The sequence below is a fragment of the Salvelinus fontinalis genome, chromosome 9 (assembly GCF_029448725.1).
Source record: "Salvelinus fontinalis isolate EN_2023a chromosome 9, ASM2944872v1, whole genome shotgun sequence".
Classification (NCBI taxonomy): Eukaryota; Metazoa; Chordata; class Actinopteri; order Salmoniformes; family Salmonidae; genus Salvelinus; species Salvelinus fontinalis.
In genome coordinates, this window is record NC_074673.1 from 44,715,426 (window position 1) to 44,741,735 (window position 26,310).

The 26,310-nt window shown below is 42.9% G+C and overlaps 1 protein-coding gene across 2 annotated transcripts in view; it reads left to right on the top strand.

Moving 5' to 3' along the window:
• The window catches only part of LOC129862677 (protein Wnt-7b-like), a 35,554-nt gene extending 9,653 nt beyond the window's left edge, over positions 1 to 25,901 (top strand). For both annotated transcript variants that reach the window (XM_055934561.1, XM_055934560.1), the window contains exons 3-4: positions 16,358 to 16,629; positions 22,204 to 25,901. In XM_055934561.1, coding sequence (XP_055790536.1) covers positions 16,358 to 16,629; positions 22,204 to 22,683 — 752 coding nt within the window. In that variant the 3' untranslated portion in view covers positions 22,684 to 25,901. The remainder of the gene's footprint in view (positions 1 to 16,357; positions 16,630 to 22,203) is intronic.
• The last annotated feature ends 409 nt before the right edge of the window (positions 25,902 to 26,310 follow it).

Consider the following 26,310-nt stretch of genomic DNA (forward strand, 5'->3'; position numbering starts at 1 on the left):
AAATCTGGCGCTTTTGTAATGGATCTCGTCTCATTTTCTTCTGCGTTCAGCATCTCTTTTGCACTCCTTTTTTTCATATTTTCTTTTTTGCCAAGTTTCAGGGAGACTTGAACTGAACAGGACCACATGTCACGCCTTGCTTTATCACTGAGAAATCGATCAGGTTACTGATACTGAACTACGCTCCTTATGTTTTTAGAACATTTGTATGAATAATTCAAACTACTTGACTCATGAACCAGCCACATCTCTGGTCAAAGCCTTTAGTTAGTCGTGCGATTTAACTTTAGGTGGATGTCCTCCATCCTACACCCCCGGAGAGAGAGAGAGAACCTCTTCTCTAGAGGAGGCAGAGATGAGACAGATTTATTTTTTCTCTCGTACTGTGCTACCATATTGTCCTCCATGATACTCACTGACAGCGAAGCCAGGGATGTTTCACTACACTCTCTCAGAGCTAGAGCCAGACAGTGGGTACTGGTTCTGTAGAGATTGACTTATACTGGTTAGTGATTGGCTGCTGCGATGGCCAATTACCCGTGAGATCAACCGCTCCAGTACTGTAGGCAGAAAGGTCAGTGGATGGATGTGACCATTTATTGAGTATTTATCTCAGGGTTTTATTGTCAATACGCCATAGATTGTTTTTTATACTAATTTGATTTGTGCAATTAGTGAATGATGAGAGTAGCCGTGTTCTTTAATTATGTTGTATGTATGACAGTAGTGTTGTTCAGCGTGGCATATGAAGTCATGGAATACACCTCCTCAATAGACAAATGTTACAGTCCGTCTCCTCCCGAATCTGCAAATTCCCACATAATCATAATCAACTGCAAGGAGAAAAATGCATATTCCACTCCCACTGAAGTTTTTCATTCAAATCCCCCAAATTATGAACACTAAACCTTTCCTATTCTCAATGATCCAGTCTTCGTTTTGGATCGGGGGAGATGCCGTTGTTTTCTGAAGAGTTAAAGATCAGGGAACCACAAGCCTAATGCTTTCTCTCTGCGCTGCTTGCACTTGGATGGAGTCGGTCAGTTTGGCCGGGTTCCGTGGTATTGCATTCGCCTTCCAAGAAAGTACACATTAATAGCTGGGTTATTGAGTAGGACAGAACCCCAAATATCTTGATTCAAGGAAAGATTCTGTTTAAAAAAAGGCCATTCATTTGATACTTATTTCTGTGTTATTATACTGTAAATATAGATATATACTGTATATATATACATCCTTTATCTGCTGATGCTAACACAGCCTTCCTTGACACTGGCAGCTCTGTTAGTTCGATGGGACTTTAAAGGATGGATGGAAACATGGATGGAACAATACTCATTACGGTCACGTCCTTCAACAGTTCCTCTGTTGTGCAAAGAGTCGTTGGCTCTCCTGTTATGTTCTAACTGACACATTGGAGAACAAGGCCATAAACACTGAATGCTGGGTAGTAAAATATGTTTGTGTTTCCTCCTCTGGACACAGAAGCTATAGCAATCTCACTCACTCACGTTGTAATGTGCCTTAGCAGAATGATATTGGCACTGCTCTGTACCTTGAGCCCATAAAATATGGAGTGAATTATCCCGTGCTAACAGAAGTGGGTGTTATTGAATGGTATATTACCCTCTATTAACAGTAAATAATACAACTGAAGTCAGATCCATCATCAAGGCAGGGAGGGGCTATGGATAGTCAAAGCAGATTGTTGCAGTAGTTCTGGTCGGAGACGTGGAAAAGGCCAGGATAAATGGCAAGAGAGTGATACTCAGAAGTAAGGTTTTAATACAGTGCTGAATAAAAGTGATGTATGGTGGGTTGATTACAACCATAATTTTAACCCTAGTTTTTCATTGTGGGAAGTCAACACCTTATCAGTTTTAACACTGCTGTCTACTTTGGCCTGTTGCTCACTGGTCAGTCAGGATGAAAAATGCCGTCTTCAATTGGAAATAGTTGATGTTATCTCATGTGATATATGGGAGATTGTGGAGAGCATCTACACCAGAGATATCCTGAGCCCCCGAGCCTGAGCACCTTCAGCTTTAACAGCTTTCACAGCCTGAACAGAAGAGCAGAGCACTTGACATTAGCGATTATAGTATGAAAACAGACACCTTTCAACGGCTACACTCAGCATCAAAGGCAGACGTAGGGCCAGTCGTATAACTGCCCTGCTCTGGTTACTTTCTGTTTAACTTTCCAACCAGTTTGTCACCATAGTGATTCATGCTTTTCATCTCAAAGAGGTTCTTGTTGTGCTCAGCGGTGAAATATTGCAAAAGTTCAGTTACTCTGGCCCCTGGCTCATTGCACAAGAATGGAGAATGGATGCAGGACAGGGGCAGGTGAACCTCTCAGTGCACGACATAGGAATGCTGCTTTTATTTCATACCAACACTAAAAGCCCGGGCTGGGCTGGGGAATCCACTTGTTAGAATCTATTAGAGACTGGAGAACTCAATCTACATCCTACATTTAATGACAAAGCAATGCAGTAGTAGTCCCTTCGTTTTTTTGACCAAGTTGCTTTTCACACACAAACATCTATTCAATCATCAGAGAGGAGAAGCTGTCAGACTAGCAGGCCGTTCTGCTCTATGGGCTACATTGCATTTCCTCCTGCTCTCGCTGCACCTTTTCTTAGAAGCAGCAGCCTGAAGGCAGCCGACAGACAGACAGGCAGGCAGTGAGTTGAGTTATAGCGCTGAGCCTGACTCCATGAGTACAACTCTGGAGAGAGGCACTCCAAGGCACGACTAGCTAGGAGTCAAACGGACGGCATGAAAAATGCCTAGCAGCTCCAACCGGTTGGTTAGCAAGCGAACGAGAGGTCTGGGGGCTTTTAAAAGAGGAAAAAACTTAACTGGGGTGGAATGTGGGAGATGGTGGGGGGTATCAGGGAGGGGATGGGGGTGGTTCCGTCTCTATTTCCCCTCGCCTGGGCGCATACAATACAGTATCGTCTCCCCAATGAAGCGCTCTCTCACTCCCACACATCCCCCGGGGGGGTGGGGTGAAGGTTGTAGAGGGGGAGTGCTACTGCTGCCCAGCGGCCGGGCGGCTGGGGTAGGCCCGAGCCAAACAGACGTCTATACAGATAAAAGATGTGGAAGTCAGCAGGTTCATTGGAAGCCACTTGAGAGGAAAGGGTTAGGACAGGCACATACTTGATCAGGAGCTGAAGATGCAAACTACTACTCCCTTAAACAGACCAGCTCCCCCGGATCAGACATCAGACAGGGAGGGGGAAGGGTCACAGTCAACAGATCACCTCGCTCCATAAGTCAGACTGATTAGAGTGGGTTTTTATCTCTGTTTAGAAGTGGGCTGAACAGAGGAAAGGTGAATAATGTTCAAGTTTTGACTTAAACAGGTGACTCACAAGCAAAATGGTATATATTTTTGCCACTGGTCAGATGCAGAAGATTCTTCTCAATTTTCTACGTGTTTATTTAAAGGAATACTGTGCCTGTGCACAGAACATGCATTTTCTGCAAATGTTATGCTAATATCAGCCCGCAGCATAAATTGATCAAATCAGTGATGCGTTGGTTGGGTGTGTCTCTCGTTCCACAATGGAGGTTGTTTTCATGAACAGCAGGATTTTCTACAAGTTGCTCATGCATCTGTACATTGACAACTCTTGGAAGGAGTGCTATCAGCTATCATCAGTTTAAAGGACTCCACTGTTATACTGTGATGTACTATATGAGATTGAGCTGTCATAGGCTAGCTAAGCTCACAGAGGCTGAAATAAATAATGTCTTTATTGGCAATTCAGTCCAAATGAATTCCTTGCCATGTAATGTCTCCCAATTATGTCCAATTTTTTCCTGTGGTCCTTTTAATGAGATAAGAAGTTGAAGTAGCAATACATTTCAGGTGTAGATTTGTTATTCTTGGTCATTTGCGATTTTAGTGTCAACAAGGAAAGTATAGCTTTGTCTAATGAACTGTAATATAGCTGAAGGTCACAATTGCGGGGCAACTAAATACTCCATGCCAATTATAAATGAATTGGTAAGATTTCCTTCCTTTTCTCAGAATCACTTCGTAATTTGTGGTGAAACTGTATCGTAAAAGAATGCAAACACAGACAGTATCTCCATAGAATCTGATCCTAATTATGAGTGACTATCCTCCCAAACCTAACAATGTATTTAAATGCACTGCTATGATCAAAACATACACATATGGTTTAATTTATGCATGTGTTGCATGATTTCATCCAATTTGACTAAATTAAAGGAAAGGCCATTTGGAATATTCATTATGACCAGCTGAAGTTTTCTACAACCACAAATGTTTTCATTTAAATGGAAAAGTCAAATACAAATCTGAAAAGAAACATATTCCCTTCAAATATGAACTTTTGGGAACCCCCCTCGAGGCATTCTAAATGTAAAAGATCATAGAGAGCCGGTCAGAAAATGTCAGCCTTTGCAAAGTAAACACTATAAATGAGTCATTGAATCCCAGGAAGGAGTGACTGTACATTATCATATGATAGTGGTCATCTATTTTTTACGTTTATTGGCTTGTCTTCTCTCCCCATATTTTACATCCAACAGACTGGTGGGGAGTGAAATGTAGTAATTAAATTCTTGCTAGAATAATGATTTGATGCCCCATCTGATTGCAAAAGTCTCTGCTGACACACAGCTCGTAACCTAACACATTCCATTCCACAGCCAAGTGTTTAACCAACCCATCCTTGTTTAATGTAGAGAGGAAAAACACATTTTTTAAGACTGTAAGAGCAACGTAAGTGGATGCTTTGACACCGATGAACTCTCCCAAAATATCATTCATCACTTTAGTAGTATACAACTACAGAGGCCAATCCTTTTAACTTCACTATTTATAATAATATATGCCATTTTGCAGACACTTTTATCCAAAGCAACTTACAGTAATGTGTGCATGCATTTTACCTATTTGTGGCCCCGGGAATCGAACCCACAACCCTGGCAGCAAAAGCGCTATGCTGCACTAACTGAGCAATACTGGTCCACTCTCCTCATCCTGTTGGCTATATTACTCTCAAACAAATTATTGCAATCAAAGCTGATATGCTATCAGACTTTCTACAGCGTTATCATGGAAAGATGAGAACGCTGTAGAACTTGATTTAATGTGCAACATAAAGCCCGTACAGCGCTCAGTAAACGGAATCAACCATAGCCAAGTAACTCATATCATGTGGATAACCCTATGCAGATGATGCGTGCATTGTGCTATGCGAGACTGGTGGCGAATAAAATACCTATGTTTGGAGCCATCATCATGTGGGTCGGCCTAATCCGCTGGCCGCTCCTCCCCGCCAAGCCACTGAGGCCAGGGGAAACAGAATGGGACGAGGAACTTGACATGATGGAAACATGTAGAATGTGTATCACCATCTGTAGGCTTTATCAGGGTCATTGGAGTTGATCATTGGAGTTGATCATTAGAGTTTATCACATTGGAGTTGATCATTGGAGTTGGTCATTGGAGTTGATCATTAGAGTTTATCACATTGGAGTTGATCATTGGAGTTGGTCATTGGAGTTGATCACATTGGAGTTGATCATTAGAGTTTATCACATTGGAGTTGATCATTGAAGTTGATCATTAGAGTTGATCACATTGGAGTTGATCATTGTAGTTGATCATTGGAGTTGATCATTGGAGTTTACCACATTGGAGTTGATCATTGGAGTTTATCATTAGAGTTGATCATTAGAGTTGATCACATTAGAGTTGGTCATTGGAGTTGGTCATTGGAGTTGATCATTAGAGTTGATCACATTAGAGTTGATCATTGGAGCTGATCATTAGACTTGATCATTGGAGTTGATCATTGGAGCTGATCATTGGAGTTGATCAATGGAGTTGATCATTGGAGTTGATCATTAGAGTTTATCACATTGGAGTTGATCATTGGAGTTGATCATTAGAGTTGATCATTAGAGTTGATCATTAGAGTTGATCATTAGAGTTGATCATTAGAGTTGATCAATAGAGTTGATCATTGGAGTATATCATTGGAGTTGATCATTGGAGTTGATCACATTAGAGTTTATCACATTAGAGTTGATCATTGGAGTTGATCATTAGAGTTTTTCACATTAGGGTTTTTCACATTAGAGTTGATCATTGGAGTTGATCATTGTAGTTGATCATTAGAGTTGATCATTAGAGTTGATCATTGGAGTTGATCATTGGAGTTGATCATTGGATTTGATCATTGGATTTGATCATTAGAGTTGATCATTGGAGTTGATCATTAATAGTTGATCATTGGATTTGATCATTGGATTTGATCATTAGAGTTGATCATTAGAGTTAATCATTCGAGTTGATAAGGTACTGTGCTGTTATGTGGTGAGTCTGGCTGTTTTCCACTACAGTGTGGGCTGTATCTGTAGCCTTTATCAGGTACAGTAGTCTGGCTGTGGTTTGACCTACAGAGAGTGGGTTGTTAGTCCCCAAGGCATGGCAAAGGTTGGTATGTGTAGCATCATCTGTAGGCTTTATCAGGGTCATCAGGATCTCTTCCGCCTTAGACACTGGGCAGTGTTTTCCATAATGTGTTTGTTGCCTAGGCAGGCCTCACCTCCTACGTCGGGGAACCAGTTGTGTCTGGTCCCCACGGCTGCTCTCTCTCTCCACCTACCCCTCTCCCCCTCTCTCTCAGACAGCATGGGGGTCCCCTCTCACCTACAGAGTATACTGTCTGCTGACAGGAGCTGGGTGTCCTGGCCTGCCCTACCCCTCGGCCCCCCGGGGGCCTGATGCCATGGGCCGGGGTGGGTGGATAACCCGGGTGGTGTTATCGTCCGCTGGGATCTGTGTCCGTCTGTGTCCGCCTGGCCGCCAGACGCGGGGGAACAGGATGTGAGAGGATCAACTGTAATCTCAAAGCGCGCTTTGTTCCACACAATCCCAGCACTAACAGTATCCACTACACGCAAGTCAGCAGAGCACATTTACATGTGCCAACAATCACAGCACTATTGAACATTAAAGAGAGTTGATTGAGAGACAGATACAGAGAGGTTTTGGAGGTGGAAATGTTCAAGAGGCTTTAACCCCTTATCGAGGTGACGATATGAATGTGGGAGACTTTGCATGTTGTTAATGTCGGGACGATCAGATATCCTCTGAGACTCAAGTGAGTGGTTGAGTTACAGTTTAACCAGTACGTTGGATATCTAGGCAGCGTACTACTTGACAGTTGACACACAAACAAGATGCCAATCATTCAAATTGACTAGAACCTCTATCAATGACATCAAATGAACTACTTTCTGAGTTGCTCAATTAGATGAGGTCTTGACCTGTCCCGACTCATTACAGGATATTCCGTTCAAGTTAGTTTGATGGATTTTGGCAAGTTTTTCTTTGGCAGAGTCATCATTGTGTCAGAATCTTTATCTTCACCTCGGGGAAGATAGATGGGAGAAGTTCGGGCACATGAACAGTGATCCAACTGTGGGTCTTAGAGAGGCAGATTGGTTGGCTTCCCAGTATTTAAAACCATTACGCCCCGAATGCCCTCATATTGTTTTTCAGTTCTAACTAACACTTAACTCGTTCTCTCTTCGTCATCGTCCTATGGACCAGAACTTAAGACTTATTCCGCCTGCCTGAGTGTGTGACTCCCACAGCATTACAGTATATATACGCGCTTTGCAATGTGAGTGTATTCAGTATGTACTTCTGGTAAAACAATATTATTTTATTGTACAGGAACATGGCTGCACTAATTCCTCTAGCTGCAAACCTCAAGGACCACAACTTTGTCTATAATTTGCTCAGAGCATATGTTCATAGCAACGGTACATAAAGCGGAACGAAAAACAGTAGTGCAGAGTGCATTAGTCAGCTCGGGGAGAGAGAGATAGAGAAAGAGAGAGAGAGAGAGAAGGAAAGAAAGAAAGAGAGAAATTGGTTGGTATACAAAGTAAGGGTTTTCCTCTACTGGGGCCCTGGAGAGAGAGGGTAAGTAACAGCACTAGGGCACTGCAAACTCACTGGGTGCGGACTGTGTGTTGTTGTTTTGGGATGTGTGGAGTACATACATGTATGGCATAAACTTCTTGGGTTATCATTAGAAACACTGATTTAGTATTAGTATTTAGTCGCCTTTCCTTTTTTCGGGATAAGGCTCAACCCTTTTCCTAGTGGCACTCTGACTCTCTGAAACCGCAATGCCTTTTCATGCCTGTGTGGTTGCAGTTGAATTGCAAACACAAGCAAACACAAACCACACTGCCTAACTGCAACACCTTGTGGCTACCAGCAGGTGCCACCTTTTTTCTTTGTTCCAAGTCAATGATTACATGTGTGCTGTACATTATGGGCTCTCAGTCTGTGCTTTAACAGATTACTTCAAACTAGAACTATAGAACTATAGAAATGTCCTCCTCAACTGTAATGCTTCCATGCTGTAAGTAAGACACTCTTCCTCTCTCCTCCTCCACCTCCTCCTCCTCTCTGAGTGCATTTAGAGACAGGGGCCTTCCTCTCCAGCAGCCAAGGCCTCCCCCCTCTCTTTTACAGGCGCTTGGCTTTTGTGTAGAGGCCACTGGTCTGCACTGCTGAGCTTAGCTTAGTGTCTATGTGTGTGTGTGTGTGCGTGTGCGTGTGCGTGTGCGTGTGCGTGTGCGTGTGTGTGTGTGTGTGTGCGTGCGTGCGTGTGTGCAAGGGTATATCGATGTATCTGTATCTGTCTGTGTGTATGTGAGTGTGTGTGTGTTCTGCCTCTGCTTTGCTTGGGTTCCCACCCTGATTCTGTCCGGGGCCCACTCCCCTCTCCCCAGCTCCTCCTCCTCTCTCTTTATCCCTGTACTCCGCCCCAGAGTAGTGATTAAGTCATTTGTGTGCTCTGTGACTCACTGGGACAGCTCTCTGTCTGACCCACTGAGGTATAAAGAACTGGAGACCGCGTCCAAGGTGTCCGACCGTTGTTGTCAACGTAATCTACTCACGTTCACATATGCCGATTCATGGACCATCTATGTCCAGGTTGCATCCGGTTTACGCAGTCCAACTTTACATGTGCATACAGGGGCTGCGGTCAAAACGTGAATTAGACAGCCCTCGGACCTCAACCCTCAGCCCTTGAATGACGTTTGCCATCGTCACAACCGAGTGTACCTTAAATGTCCCTTGCCCAAGCGAGGGAGAGTGATGATCGGTGGAAATCTTGTTGAGCCTAAAAACAACCAATCTGAAGCTATTGATGTACCTAGCAAGCTAACATAGCTAGCTAGCACTCCTGTCAGGTAGCTGGCTAGCTAGTTTTATGGTCTTTTATTCCAGTAAATTTCAGAATTCCAAAAATATGTTTATGAAGTCACTTTGAGCATCATATTACCATTTGCCACTGCTAAAATCAATGTCATCTATATATTTTTGTCTCACGTGCCGAAAATGCAGCGTGTTGATTCAATTTGACACTTTGCGGCCAATGGAGTTTGACATGTGACTACAGTTTGCTTTGAATTGTTGGTCTTATCAACCCCAGAAGTGATTAAAGTTGTTCACTCTCGCCCTCGAGCTAATTTGAGGGTCGAGGGAGAAACTTTTGTGAATTGGACCGCCACATAAGATGTCAATCAGTCTGCATCCAGTTTTGACCGGGATTCTCCTGAGGGAAAGTGGCTAGCGCGAGGGCTGAGGTGGTAAAAATAACACGATTGGACCGCAACCAGGGAGGGGCGCGACGACGTCATCATGTCATCCAAAAACATGGCAGACATTGGATGAATATAAAATGTTAATGATGGGGGAAAAAATCAGCCTCAGCGACAATTATTTGAATAATTCAATGGATGTTTTGTGCACAAAGGTAATGACTAAAGTGTCTTATTAGGAATTTTCCAGTCTGACTTCTCTATGTGGCCACATATAGAAATTCTTTCTGAACCAGGGACTCAGTTAAACTACAGTACAAGACTGAAGGAGCAGTTGAAACCATGTTTCTATACCGGAACCCTGGCCCCTTGGTCTGATCCTCTGTTCCCCATCACGTACACAGCTCCAAACAAACACAGGCTCTAAAGAGGAAGCACATTGCCAGTCCATAGCACAGCGATGGTTAGTTGTAGTGTTTCCAGGCAGCACAGTGTCCAGGCCAGGAGCTCGCCAGAGGGCCAGGGGCTGGCAGTAACCTCAGTACTTGTGAACCAACTGTGGTTTCTACGGCGACTGTCCCCAATGTGTCCTTTCTGTGTCCCTTTGTGTCCTATTTTCCTCCCTTGTCAACAACATCAACAAAGGCCAAATGCTTACTTACGAGCCCTTAACCAACAATGCAGTTAAAAAAAATACTGATAAGAATTAGAAATACAAGTAAGAAGTAATTAAAGAGCAGCAGTAAAATAACAATAGCGAGACAATATACAGGGGGGTACTTGTACAGAGTCAATGTGCGGGGGCACCGGTTAGTTGAGGTAATATGTACATGTAGGTAGAGTTATTAAAGTGACTATGCATAGATGATAACAACAGAGAGTAGCAGCGTTGTAAAATGGTGAGGAGGGGTGGGGGGGGGGGGGGGGCAATGCGATTTAGGTGTTCAGGAGTCTTATGGCTTGGGGGTAGAAGCTGTTTAGAAGCCTCTTGGACCTAGATTTGGTGCTTCGGTACCGCTTGCCGTGCGCTAGCAGAGAGAACAGTCTATGAATGACCAGGGTGGCTGGAGTCTTTGACAATTTTCAGGACCTTCCTCTGACACCGCCTGGTATAGAGGTCCTGGATGGCAGGAAGTTTGGCCCCAGTGATGTACTGGGCCGTTCGCACTACCTCTGTAGTGCCTTGCGGTCGGAGGCCGAGCAGTTGCCATACCAGGCAGTGATGCAACCAGTCAGGATGCTCTCGATGGCGCAGCTGTAGAACCTTTTGAGGATCTGAGGACCCATGGCAAATCTTTTCAGTCTCCTCAGGAGGAATAGGTTTTGTCGTGCCCGCTTCACTACTGTCAAGGAACTTGAAGCTCTCAACCTGCTCCACTACAGCCCCATCGATGAGAATGGAGGCGTGCTCAGTCCTCTTTTTCCTGTAGTCCACAATCATCTCCTTTGTCACGAGGAGAGCTTTGCTAGTGTGGCCTAGCACTGTCTGTACTGTCTGTACTCTCTCATGCTTATAACTCCATTGCTGTGTCATGTGAAATTTGTTTTGTGGTGCACTCGCCTCCGTTTTAAACACAGATTGATGTAAAAGTGTCCGGCTACCACATCCAGAAATGTTTGGGTCCATTTGGTACGGCAAGACATGACAAACACGCAGAGGCCAGGCAGTGGTCAGCTTATGTGAAGGCCACACTCTCACACCCACTCCATACAAGGTTTATTCCTCCATACAGGGTGTAGCGAGCCATCCTGTATGGCCCCGGGATGTTGACTGGTACCTGCTCTCAGGGAAAAGCTTGTGCCTTCCTTCCCTTCCTTAGTTTCCATCTTGGACACTGTCACAGACACTTGCCACTAAACTCCATTAAACATCTGGTTTAATATTCCCCTATTCTTCTCCCCAGACTGTTCCAAGTTCATTGAGGTTTTTCTGGTCAGTCCAATTTTCCACTGGCAGCAGAGAAGGCTATCCCAGGGTGGTTCTTCCTGGAATCCTGTCAGGACTCTGGGGCCTGCTGCCTCTTTAGCCTTTTTCTCTTTCATACACCACATTCCTGTTCATCAAGCGGGGTCTCCGTGTACAGAACTCCCATTCATACTGTACATCTCTTTGAGCATCACGTCCAGCACACCAACACAGCCTTGAACATCTGGCTTATCAATACAAAATAAATCACCTCACGGATCAATGATGAAACTTCTTCACCAACACTACTCCATCAAACCTTACACTCACTGATACTCAGAGACTCAAACACAGAAATGGGGCATCTCAAGGTTGCAGCATCAAACATCAAACATCTCCTCCATGGAAGCAGTATCAACACATGTTATTCTGCTAGCTAGTCCAAGCATCAAGCAACTCCCTAGGGTCTTGGGTCTGCAAACATTCCTTGCACAGTTGTAAACAGTCGGATTCAAGAATACCATTTGTGTGAATTAAAATGTGAATAAAGACATGTAAGCATGATGTTGACATCATTGTGTGATGGATAATGCTGATTCCCACAAACGGAACTCCCGAATGTGCATAGGATCACTGCAGCAGAATAAAGTGGGTGCTGCTTTCCTACCATTTTCTCTCGTTACTAGACTAAGCACTCTTAGCGTTGGCTGGCAGTTCCGTGCAGGGCCATAACTACATATGAGGACACCGAGGTCCGGGACCTCAGTTAGTTTTTAAAATATACAGTAAATAGAAAAAATTATATTTTGTACACATCTAAATATTGCTCCCAGCGTCGATCAAAGCTTAGAACACTTATACTCATGATCAACTGACTTCTGATTGCGCCTGCCTCTTTGTGAATGAGTGAGACACGAAACAAACAAACAATGTGTTTGCGAGATGCTGGACAAAAGGCCATTTTAAAACCGACCCACAACTCCTGTGTACAGACATCCCCCAAACAAACAAAAACTGACTCTCGGAGAATGAGTGCACAACTGGTAAATAGTCGCTTATATGTCAGTCAGTCAGGTGGCTAGCTGCCTTAGAGACTTCTATTGTAGTAACATTTAAGGGCTCAGGCTAGTATTACTTAGCCAGCTAGAAGGAAGAACTAAGAAGCTAACATTAACCAGGAGCACAAAAAAATGGCTACTAAGTTCTCATAATAACTTTGCTTTACAGAGAGTAGATTACTGAGACAGACAGTGATGTGGCGCTCATTGGTGAGGCTGAGGCAGACTGCAATGCATGCAGGAGGAAGCAGAGGAAACAGAGAGAGAGAGGAAGCAAGCAGAGAGAGAGGTTTGTATAGTGGTTCCTAAACTGGGGGTCAGTCCCCATGTGGGGTCCCCTGAGAAAATCTGTCAAACAGGTTAGTAACTTTAAATTAAAAAAATATATGTTTCAATATGAACATCTCGACATGGCCTAGGCCTACATTAAAATGCAATCAAAATGCAAAAAATACAGTTCAAAAGTTGTCATTACCTTTTCGTTTATATCGGTGGTTGTTCATCTGTTATCTTGATCACCCACTGCAGTTTATAGTTCATCCGTTACCAACTTTTTCTTTTACCACTACATCACTGATATTAATACAGAACCGTAAGTAATATTGTAATAATTCATGTTAAAGTGATAAAACGATCATCTGTGTGCTCTGTTGATGTCTGTTTGTGCGGAGCTTGATTAGTGTGGCCTAGGAATACACACGTGAACACTATGCAATCTATGTAAAGATTTGATGATTTTATGCAATTCATCATAACAACCGACTGATTCACACTGACACGTACTGATGCTACGTGTCAGTGTGAATCATTTCTCATATTTCCCCTCTTTCAGGGTTATAACATTACAATTGTATAGGTAATAGGCTATGTGTTTGTAGATCGACTGAGGTGAATGAACCTAGAGCAGATAAGGTGATAATGGCTGGGGTAGATTTTGCTTGTTTTTCCTGTTTTCCAAATAGCATTTTAAAGTTGTTTTATTGTATAGAAATGCAGTAAATGAGCTTCAACATTCCAAAAAAATTATCTTGGGACCTCACTAAAACTCAAACCCTGGTTCCGGCCCTGGTTCCAGAGCCAACAGGGGGTGTCAACCAATACCAGCCCACCCAATCATCATCATTTTCCCCATGAGCAGTTTTAGTGCAGGCAGAATGGGCCCAGAAACAGGCCTGCATCTATGGCACAGGGAACCACCCTTCCTACCCTGGAAACTCCAGTATCCATTCTGTTTTTACCATTACACTGCCCCGCCGTGTGTGTGTTCGGTGTGTGTGTATATTTTGAGTATGTGTGTCTTTGTGTGTGTCTGTGTACATGTGACGTTGTGTGTGCAATTCTGTGTGTGTTTCCGTGTGTGTGACTGTGTGCGTGAGGTGGGGATAGCTTAACCATGTTTCTCCAAACGTCAAATTTTGAAGTTCCACCAAACGTCAAATTTCGAAGTGTTTTTTACACCCCAGATTCCTCCTCCTACTCCACATCATTCCAAATTCCAAAGGTTAAGGGTTAAAGTTTTTGGATAGGGTTAAAACATTTTTATTTATTTATTTATTTTACCATTATTTTACCAGGTAAGTTGACTGAGAACACGTTCTCATTTGCAGCAACGACCTGGGGAATAGTTACAGGGGAGAGGAGGGGGATGAATGAGCCAATTGTAAAGTGGGGATTATTAGGTGACATAAAGTTTAGGCATTCATTTCGAATGTTTAAGGGTTAAGGTTTGCGATATGGTTAATACCCCAAAATGCAAAACGAGTGTCTACCACTCTGATTGAACACACATATTCACAAATTGGGTGTGGGAACATTGTGGTGATTTTCAGGTGGACATGTACCAACACCCTGAGTGCATCGGACACAAACCAAAACATCTATACAAATGTAACAGCACATCGAAATAGACAAACACGTTTGTGGAATTTATTTCCCCACAAGTTCATCTGACTCTGGGGAAATAGATAAAAGGTCCTCATTGCCATAATTCCGAAGTATCCCTTTAAACCCAAACCCACTTGATGGTAATAGTGCTCACTGTTGCCCCTAGTTGCCAGTTTTGAAGGCGATCCCCGACGTCCACAGGACATGCACAGACATCCAATTTCGAAGTCAATCTGAGCTTTAAGTAACCACAAGCTGGCAGGTCACATCTCTGTTGGTAACCAGGAAGGCTGGTGGTTGTGAGGCATTCCTCATACAGTACATACGGCAGGCAGTGGGCAGGCAGTGGGCAGGCAGTGGGCAGGCAGTGGGCAGGCAGTGGGCAGGCAGTGGGCAGGCAGTGGGCAGGCAGGCCAGGGCATTAGCAATAGCAGCAGTCATGGCCGGGGCTAGCTCCAGCACGGACTAGCAGCCTCCACTGGCTGTGACCACAGTGTTTGGGGCTGTAAAATAAGGACAATTAAGCAGTGATTTTACGTCTAGTAAGTTTCTAAACTGTAAAATATTTATTTGCTTAGGAAAATAACGTATCACTTTTCACATTTGAGGTATGTCATGTTTTTTCTGTAATTTGGCTAAATACATTGCAATATGGAGTGGCCACACATTGCTGAACGTCAAGATATTTTCCCCTTCCCTCCTGCTGGTAGCCTGGTACAGTAGGCCATGTGGACCAGACAGCAGAAAGTATACCGGTCCGATCATAAAATCTCCTTGATATCTGAAATACTTGATTAATAGTATTCACATGAGACGGAACAAACATCAGAGTAAGAAGAAAACACAAGCATGAGTTCTACAGCGTGCTTGCTGTGACGTTACAGGCAAAGTATGTTACGTAAAAGAAACAGGAACAGCCAAGTAAAAAAAGAAAAGATCCCCCACTCCCCCTCATAAATGCTTCGAGGCCCACTAAAACCCACTGGTTAGTCACCAGTAGCGTTTGTTCTCCCTCCACCCTCTCTCTTTGAAGCGCAGAGCCTCTCTACTCTCTCTCACATTAAGGACGGCTCAGGGGACACCTGGGTCACTCACAGTGACAGCACAGCGCCCACGGACCCTTTTAGAACACAGCAGTCTTTTAAAGGCTGAGCACTGCCTACTGACCATGGGACAGCACTAGTCGATGCATACTTGAAAATGGATGGTAGAACAAAACATCTGTGTTGACGGCCCTGAACAATAAATCTCATTTGAGACTACATATGTCACACGGCATCACTTTTGCCTGTTGATTGTCCTCTGACCTTACGCGTACATGGCCTTAGCCTTTACCAGCAATACTGAAGTCCTAACCACTGCAGACTGTACTGTAGACAGAGAGAACACCAGAGAGGGAAACCTTTGTTGCCAGGCTACTACAGACAGAGAGAGAGAGAGAGATAGCCAAGAAAAGAAAAGGAAAGTAAGTGCACTAAGCAGCCAGGCAGACCTGCAGACCACAGCTGTAGTAATGTGGGCAGCAATACAAGGTGCTCGAGGAGAGGAATTCAGCACTTTGGACAGCACCTAGCTACAGTACTCTCCTCTCTCCACTCTGCCTGGAATCACAGCACCGCATACTTGGAGGCTGTGCTTAAGGACTTTGTGGTCTGCGCTGTGACCATGTTACTAAGGTGCAGGAGGGGAAGGAGGGAGGGACGCAGGGGAGGTCTTGCCTGGAGGGTTATGCCGGATTTCCGTGTCTAGATCAAGTGTGAATAGAATAAAAATGGGAGCAATGAGGTCACAGTACACACCAGCTTCTATAGTGTTCAGTTGTCATCGTTGTAGTTCTACAACTATTTAACGACTTTACTCTCTCTCCCGTCTCCTCTTCTCAGGTAGCCGGGAGGCTGCGTTCACGTACGCTATCACGGCCGCTGGCGTAGCCCACGCCATCACGGCGGCGTGTAGCCAGGGCAACCTGAGCCAGTGTGGCTGCGACCGGGAGAAGCAGGGTTACTATAATCAGGAGGAGGGCTGGAAGTGGGGAGGCTGCTCGGCAGACATCAAGTATGGCGTGGAGTTCTCCAGGAGGTTCGTAGATGCCCGCGAGATCAAGAAGACCACGCGCCGGCTGATGAACCTCCACAACAATGAGGCAGGGAGAAAGGTAAACACCCACATAGAAGAAATGCATCTTTGTCTTTTTAGTTTGGTGTCTGTGTGCATGCATCCATGTGTAAACACCCTAGGCCTGAGAAAGAGTGGAAACCTACAGACTGGTGGCGGGAACCCCTGATTGGGTGACGTGCTGATTGACAAGTCCCAGTTAGCCTCTCAGCAGCTTGTTTTGCTTTAGCTCAATTACTGTTTTTTTCCCCCTACTATAATGGGGTGTATTTTTCTCTAGGAGTGATCTGGCACACTTGGGCCATGTTTGTTTGCTATTAGTCATCCCAGAACACAGAACAACATGAACCATAACAGAGAGAGGGCGGGAGGGAGGGTAGAGAGAGAGACAGAGAGGCATAGTGAACAACAGAGAGAAATGAAGAGAGAGATGTAGAAAGAAGGAGTGAGAGAGCGCAAAAATGACAAAAAGATGACAGAGGGAGAGAGAGAGAGAGAGAGTGAAAGAAAGAGCGAGAGAGCCTGACTGTCTGCCTGTGCTTCTCTGGCATTCTGGTGACAAATGGATCTAATTAATAAGTTCAGGGTTTTATCGTGTGCTCGCTGCTCGCTGGGGAAGCGGAGCGCGGCCGGCCGCCAGCTGCCAGATGGAGTTCTGCCATGGCCCTCCATCCAGCCCTTTCATGGAATTATGAAGTGTAAAGTCAGGAACAGGATATTATTGCAGTTCTCTCAGCCGTACCAAAAACACAGCACTGCTATTTCACTGCACCCATTCTGTTTCTGAAAGCACAGCGACAATGGTGGAGTTAACGCAGGCAGACTGATATGAGGGGATCGCGGTCAGGTCACCTGTCTGCGTCTGAGTTAGGCCTGGCAGAGGTTTGGTATGGATGATGCGATTCAATCAAACACACGCTGTGGAAACTGGAGTTGTGGGGGGAAAATGCCTTTTTCTAGTGCAGTCTGTTGATTAACGAGACAAGCGGGAAACTCAACTAAACATATTTCCAGTTTGAATGGCTGCATTTTCACAGCACAGGAATAATGTCCTTTTCTTTACAGTGTTTGGGGTTTGATTGAAGCTGGCCCTAGACCATTTAAAGAAATACTCTGGTGTCTAACAAGTTTGAGAGTCTACTACTCTACCACTACAAAGATCGCTCTGCATCTAGAACATTCCGACACAAACACTGTAGGCTCCAGTTCTGTAAATCCCAAATAAATACAGACAAACCCATGGAATTATTTAGTCTCTCTGTAAGTTTGACCAGAGATTTCTTTCGCGGAAATCTGGTCATATCTGACTAATTGGTAGCAGAAAAGAGGTTTGATGGACACAGTGTAAAGTAAATGTTTCCAACCATTCAGTCAGTCTGTTTCACACAGACAATCATTGTGGGTTGTGCCGCCGTACTTTTTTGGAAATCCTCATTCTGAATCACCATGTGTGATGAGATTGTTGGTTGACCCTCAAATCTTTAACCTTCTCCCCACTCTTTCAATCGAATATCTGCTAATGAGGGATTTCAAATCACATACAGTGTCAATGTAAGAGTCTAACGGCGTGTATTAATCGATAACTCAGCGTACAAAGTGTCTGATAGAAGTGTCTGTAAGTGTCTGATAGAAACGATGACTACTGCTGGCAAGGCATCGTGCCAGGAAAAAAAACTGCTCTGGAAAAATGCCCTGCCAACAAAACGGAACATCTTATACAACAAATACATGCTTGGTTCTTACAAGTAGAAGCGCCCAATTAGGTTGAAAGAGTCATGTTAAGACTACTACAGAAGTGTTAATGTATTCCATGTCTCATACAAGAGCCACAGTCTCTTATTTCTCAATGACTTTATCCTCTCTATTCTCTACAAAATACAGTTTGTACTGTAGTGGTAGAACGCAGTACTACAGTAAGTTACTAGAAGCCTGTTGTAGAACAAGGATTGTCTCATTCCTGACACTAAACTGCTGTGGACACCACACAATATTTCCCAGATGCCCTAGGATTAGGCATTTAGTAGGAGTTCTCTCCTACACTGTGTGCCACATGTTGGAGCTGAAGATGAGCTTGGTGAGGGCGTGGGGTAGGGGAAATGAGCCAGTGCTAGTGCATTTCAAAAACGATTCAGTTTCTAAGAGATATGTCTGCTATCTGAACATGTAAGAGTGTTTTGATTCAAGATAAGAGACTTTGAAGTGTTGGTTTTGGAGGATCTGTTTAATTGCGACATCCAGTACTTCATGCATCGAGCTTGTTCATTTAAACACCGTGTTTCTTTACTTAATAAACCAAACCATGATCCCAGTGTACACCGTGATCCAGATGCAAACAGTTAATGGTCATCTGTCGAGGATGTCTGCCCAACGTATCTGCAACAAATAAAATAGCCGAATGATCCACATTTAACTCAAGTGTAATGGTGTATGGTTATATGAGATTTAGATGTATTTTCCTCTTCTTTTGATGTGGTCTTCAGGAAGGTAGGAATAATTACATGGTAGAATATTACCAGAAATGGCATTTTTCCTCGCTCTACGGCCCGTGAGGGGGTCTTATCCCCAGGGGGTGGTTTGAGTTAATGAAATATATTGAAAAAATATATATTGTTTTGAAAAGAAAAATTGGTGGTGGAAAACAAACTGAATATATTTTAAAATAACTAAAACCAACTCAAAATTGTGTAGTAATGATAATGGACCTACATTCATACAGTTTCTGGACTGTGTCCAGTTCAGCAATAATCACCTAAATGAAAGCTAGACAGTCAGGGACCATAGAACATTTAAAAAACGATAGATATAGAACAATTTCTTCAGATTTTGATGGCGAGGGAATATAACACATTTTCAGTGCGGCCCTCCAGACCTCGTTGAAGACTGAATACGGCCCCCGGGGCCAAATTGTTTTGACAATCCTGCTCTACGCTTAGCCAGGATGTGAATGTTTAACCCTAGCAACGTAAGTGGATGTGGCACAATGCACAGAACAAACAACAAGTGTGAATTCAGATAAAACAAAACTCCCCATTCTATAACACAATATTAAGTAAAATACTTCAAAACAAATGTGTTTGGAATTCCACAGATCTGTCATTGAAAACGGACATCCGTTTCCACTTCCAAACAAAGAGTGCATTTACCAACCATCTGCGGCCAACTCTTGGTTATTCATTAATAGACCCAATATTGAACTCAAATAAATATGTCCTCTTCACTCAGATTGTCTCTTGGTCTTTCTCTAAAGGATGTATGTGTAACACTGACGAGAAAACAAACTAGGAAAGCACTGGTGTGAAGCTGACGTTATATCAGAGAAATACCAGCATCCATAGAAACATGCCATCCAAACAGTGCTGCAAATACAACATAGACAACAGTTGTCTTTTTCGCCCATGCAACAGTGTGGTATGTTCCCAGACTTTTATTTGAAGAATATTAAGTAAACTCTTATAAGGAGAGATGTTTAAACTTGATGGTTTCAAGTATTCAAGTATGATTATTATCTGAGTATGTCCTTTTGAAAATGTCAAGGACGTTTTTAAAGCATTTTGATTCATAAGTATCATGACATTTCTCATACTTTTACCAAGCCCAATGGAGGATTGTTGGACAGAATCCTGTCACATTTTCACCTTGCATTAGACGACTGTGTTTGGGAGGTCAGTACAGTGGCTTGCGAAAGTATTCACCCTATTTTTTTCCTATTTTGTTGCCTTACAACCTGGAATTAAAATAGATTTTTGGGGGATTTGTATAATTTGATTTACAAAACATGCCTACCACTTTGAAGATGCAAAATATTTTTTTTTGTGAAACAAACAAGAAAAACTTCACCTATTCACCCCCCCAAAATCAATATTTTGTAGAGCCCCCTTTCTCAGTAATTACAGCTGCAAGTCTCTTGGTGTATGTCTCTATAAGCTTGGCACATCTAGCCACTGGGATTTTTTCAGATTAAAAGCAAAATTGCTCCAGCTCCTTCAAGTTGGATGGGTTCCGCTGATGTACAGCAATCTTTAAGTCATACCACAGATTCTCAATTGGATTGAGGTCTGGGCTTTGACTAGACCATTGCAAGACATTTAAATGTTTCCCCACTCGAGTGTTACTTTAGCAGTATGCTTAGGGTCATTGTCCTGCTGGAAGGTGAACCTCCATCCCAGTCTCAAATCTTTGGAAGACTGAAAAAGGTTTCCCTCAAGGATTTCCCTGTATTTAGCGCCATCCATAATTTCTTTAATTCTGACCAGTTTCCCAGTCCCTGCCGATGGAAGAACATCCCCACAGCATTATGCTGCCACCACCATGCTTCACTGTGGAGATGGTGTTCTCGGGGTGATGAGAGGTGTTGGGTTTGTGCCAGACATAGCGTTTTCCTTGATGGCCAAAAAGCTAAATTTTTGTCTCATCTGACCAGAGTACCACCTTCCATATGTTTGGGGAGTCTCCCACATGCCTTTTGGCGAACACCAAACATGCTTGCTTATTTTTTATCTTTAAGCAATGGCTTTTTTTCTGGACACTCTTCTATAAAACCCAGCTCTGTGGAATGTACAGCTTAAAGTGGTCCTATGGACAGATATTAAAATCTCCACTGTGGAGCTTTGCAGCTCCTTCAGGGTTATCTTTGGTCTCTTTGTTGCCTCTCTGATTAATGCCCTCCTTTCCTGGTCCATGAGTTTTGGTGGGTAGCCCTCTCTTGGCAGGTTTGTTTTGGTGACATGTTCTTTCAATGATTAATAATGGATTTAATGGTGCTCCGTGGGATGTTCAAAGTTCCTGATCTTTTTTTATAACCCAACCCTGATCTGTACTTCTCCACAACTTTGTCCCTGACCTGTTTGGAGAGCTGCTTGGTCTTCATGGTGCCGCTTGCTTGGTGGTGCCCTTTGCTTAATGGTGTTGCAGACTCTGGGGCCTTTCAGAATAGGTATATATATATATATACTGAGATCATGTGACACTTAGATTGCACACAGGTAGACTTTATTTAACTAATTATGTGACTTCGGAATGTAATTGGTTGCACCAGATCTTATTTAGGGGCTTCATAGCAAAGGGGTGAACCATTGTTCAGTTTTTCTATTTTTGGGGAATTTTTTTAAACAAGTTTCTTTTTTTTCTCACCAATTTGGACTATTTTGTGTATGTTCAGTACAGGAAATCCAAATAGAAATCCATTTAAATGACAGGTTGTAATGCAACAAAATAGGAAAAATCCCAAGGGGGTGAATACTTTTGCAAGGCACTGTAGTTATTGCCAAACACACTAAAATAGTATCTATTTGTTGTCTCAAGAGGTAATTAATTAGAAAGTTTTGATAAAGGTGCGGTGGTTCAACAACATTTGAGAACAGCTTGGTCTTTTATTACAGACTCCAATCTTAATATATTATACCAAGGGCCATCTTTTCTCACTGACCTTCTGTTGACTGTTTTTCCATCATTCATTTAGCAGAAGAGCTAGGAACCTCTTCACCCTGGCCTTCTGTTTCCACCCTAGTCATGTCATTCCAGTATTTTAAAGCTGGGCCTGCCACAGGAATGCAATGTAATGTCATGTAACGCCATGTAACCTCTTACGACACTCTCTTCCTTTGTGTCCATGCAGGTCCTGGAAGAGCGGATGAAGTTGGAGTGTAAGTGTCACGGCGTGTCGGGCTCCTGCACTACCAAGACCTGCTGGACGACCCTGCCCAAGTTCCGAGAGATCGGCTATATCCTGAAGGACAAGTACAATGAGGCGGTTCATGTGGAAGTGGTCCGGGCCAGCCGACTACGCCAGCCCACCTTCCTCAAGGTGAAGAAGACCCAGGGCTTCCGCAAGCCCATGGAGACCGACCTCGTCTACATCGAGAGGTCGCCCAACTACTGCGAGGAGGATGCGGCCACGGGGAGCGTGGGTACCCAAGGGAGGCTGTGTAACCGCACCTCGCCACACACGGACGGCTGCGACCTCATGTGCTGCGGCCGGGGCTACAACACGCACCAGTACACCAAAGTGTGGCAGTGCAACTGTAAGTTCCAGTGGTGCTGCTTCGTCAAGTGCAACACGTGCAGCGAGAGGACGGAGGTGTTTACCTGCAAATAAAGGGGTTTGGTATGACGGACCTACAGTACGGTACTATGACGGGGAGGGGCGTAGCAGGACTAGTTGGATGAGGAGGAACACCCCCAGAGGAAAGATAAATGGACATGTCTTGGAACACGAACAATGAAAGATTTTACAATAAAAAAGGAATGGAATTTTTCATGTCAGCTCTTCATGGCATCGTTTTGCACAGCAGAATCAAAATTTGCTTTTTAAAGTAAAGGCTAAATATCAATAGGTAATAATACTACCCCAAATCTTTGACTGACTGAGACAAAATAATGTGTGCTCATGTACTGATGTATTCAAAGTGACTCTAAAAGTTGGGACTACAGGAAACAAATTGTGCCTGGATGGGAACTGTGCATTGCACTCTGGGATTTGTAGTTCTGTTTTTCCCAGAATGGCTTCTAAATGGAACAGAAAGAGACTGGAGATGTGGTAGAAAATGACAGTAACTGTTGAGGGATGAGACTCTGGGAAAGAGTCATCTAAAAGTCTTCTAGTAAGAACTTTTTGGAGTTTTCTTTTGTTTTTCCACAGAGGGAGAGAGCAGAGGTGAATATTTTAGCCCCCAAACAGGAGGGGTTTTCTTTTTGGAGCTGTGTAGACATGAAGAACGCTGTGTTAGCGTGGTGCCTTGGGGCGCACCGAAAGCTGAGTCTCTATAGTAAGCCCTCTGCTGCCAACTGGAACAGAGTATGTCCGTTTTCCAGTCACACTGGAACTGTCTGTTTGAACACTGAAAATAAATGGTTTATTTATGTTATAGTATCTTAAAACAAAGCACTAACGGGTAGAAATGTCTTTTTTGTACTAAGTGTAAAAAATACTTTTTAGAAAACTCTGACTGAAGATTATGCGTGTCTTTTAGAAAATGGTACCCATCCCACTATCAATCCCCCTTTTTTCTAAAAATGGTTTCATTGCTATTGGTGTGTTGACTACAACAACAAAATCAACATTAAAGTGTGTTTTACAATTAGAATCAATCACATTGGTTCTATTTTGCTGTAGCATAGCTTTTGTTTGCAGTCATTTATGAACCAGATGGTAGGCCTACATCATGTCTGGGTTATTTTGCATTTTCAGGCAAAGACAGTAGAAAGAGCACCCCTTTCTTAACCGCAAAGATCCTTCCTCAATTCATTTAATGTGATATTGACATGTTTCTGCATGTGTTGTCGAGAGACGCCTCCAATGAAAATCATATTACTCCAATTTGACTGAGTTTTGAAATGTATTGCAAAGAAAAACCAGACTGAGAATCAAAGTGAGTGAAGTCTGCTGGTCCCGAGAGGAAATGCAAGGCGTCAGCCAATGGCTTCATTCATTCACTGCATACAAAGCTGTGATCTCATTCTCATCTGTATTCATTGGTTGCGGTTATGCTATACAAAAGTGTCCGGTTACGTAGAGTTTCAGTGACGTAAAACATCAGAACACAATTTTGGCACTTTATCATAATCGATCATGATGCTCATCATCTATTTTTTCGTGCTTAAGCTTCATATGTTGATATGAGACGATTTGTTTTTCTGCTGATTTGAGGTCATGACGACGCGAGGTTTACTTATCAGACAGGCCAGTTTCTTTCTTGTTTCATTTTCTTGGATTTTCATGAGATAGACAGATCTGTCATTGTGTGCACAGTGAATAATAAACGTTACAATTTAGGTAAAAGGTGCTGTTTTATTGTAGTATCGATGTAAATCTAGTGCTTTCATCGTTTTCAATGATGGTATCAATGTAGGTGCTACTCAAATACAATAGTAGTTTAATTAACCGGATAGTCTGCTGAATAAAGCAAACTATTTAATGCCGTCTAGACCTGAAAGTTTATCAAATGAGTATGTGTTCTAATATTGATTAAAACCACTCCAGCCTGTTACTATTTCAAGATACAATATAAACTCACAAACAAGGGGATAAACATGTGAAAATTATCCAATTTATTTCTCAGATAGTTTCTCATCGCTACACCCACATATTAGAAAGACTAATCCTGAAGTTACTGATTAAAATAATTGGAGTCAATTGTTTACTTTGCCATGTTTGAGTTCTCTACAATATCCAGAGAGTTATCTAAAAAAAATTATGGCAGAAGACCATATATTGTTTGGCCCAAGTGCATGTTGATTCACATAATATTGCCTGTCAGTGCTCATCTCAGTTGCCCATGACAACTGTTCCACCAAATATCCAAAGGGCTTATTATTTGGGCTCTGACTCTCTGCAATGGAACACATTCTTAATATGTCTGGCCATTGTATGTAGAGATTTTAAGCCGCCATTGTCTATATAAAAAAATGTCCCTTATTCAGAAGTTCCAACCACCGCGAATATGGCTATTGGCGTTGCGAAGGAAGCATAAATCATTAAATATCATAAATAAATAAATCAACCAGCTGCTGACTTTGACAGTATTTTGTACACAGCACATGTTCATAATAATCTGTGGTTCGTCTGTCTTGATTATGGTACGCACAAAACAAAAGTAAATGATCTCTCGCGGCCCATCGCTGAGTCAGTCAGTCACATGCGTGCAGCGAGTGGGAGAGCAAGTGGAAGAGAGAGTCTTTGGGTTTCCTAAAGCTTCATAGGGAGTTCTTGTGTTGCCTTTTCTGGGTAATTGGGGTTGTCTGGCTTGGATTGTCAGAGCAGCCTGTAAAGCCACATCTTCTCACTCTATCATTGAATAATCGGTCTAACTCAGTCACCATTTGTTGCACATGTTCTTGACTGTATGCCTGCTGTAGTCAATATATCACAATTTAATACTATTAAATCAAAATCAAATAAAATGTTATTGGTCACATACACATATTTAGCAGATGTTATTGCGGGTGTAGTGAAATGCCTATTATTGATAGTGTTGGGGAAGCTACTCTGAAAATATAGTTTACCAATCTACCAATTACTTCACACTGGAAGAAGTTAAGCTACCCTAAAATAAACATATCGTTTACTTCACTAAAGTTACTTTGAAAAAGTAGTTCACTACATCCAAACGACTTTGTGAGAAATTATCATGACTAAATCTTGAAGTGTCATAGAATACAAATTGCAAGAACGCATCTCTCTGTCGTCAGATGTTAACAATGTAATTTAAACTATTAAACACTAAATATATGTTTCACGGGAGAATTAGGTAGATGTGATGCCGAAAAAGAAAGGAAATTGTTGCCTACTTCACACATATTTTATTTAATTTTTGCGTGTGTTGGAGTTCCAGTAGGTAGCGTGGCAAAAAAGTAATTAACTGCTGAAAACACTACCTAGATTTAGATGAACTACCACAAAGCCACTGCAAAATGTAGGTTATTACTAGTTGAATATATGTTACTCACTATTACCCAACACTGATTATTGATATCAATAAGTACATTTCAAGTGTTATGGATGCCTTTACATGTTGATGGAGTACCTGTACAGTGATTACCTCAACCCTCTGAACCCTCGCCATACTCTCTGTGTTGGCAGCATTGGCCCCTAGAGTCACTAAATACTATAGGCCATTTAAGCAGACACTTTTATCGAAAGCTACTTACAGTCATGCGTGCAAACATATGGGTGCCCTGGAAATCAATCCCACAACCCTGGCGGTGCAAGCGCAACTCTCTACCA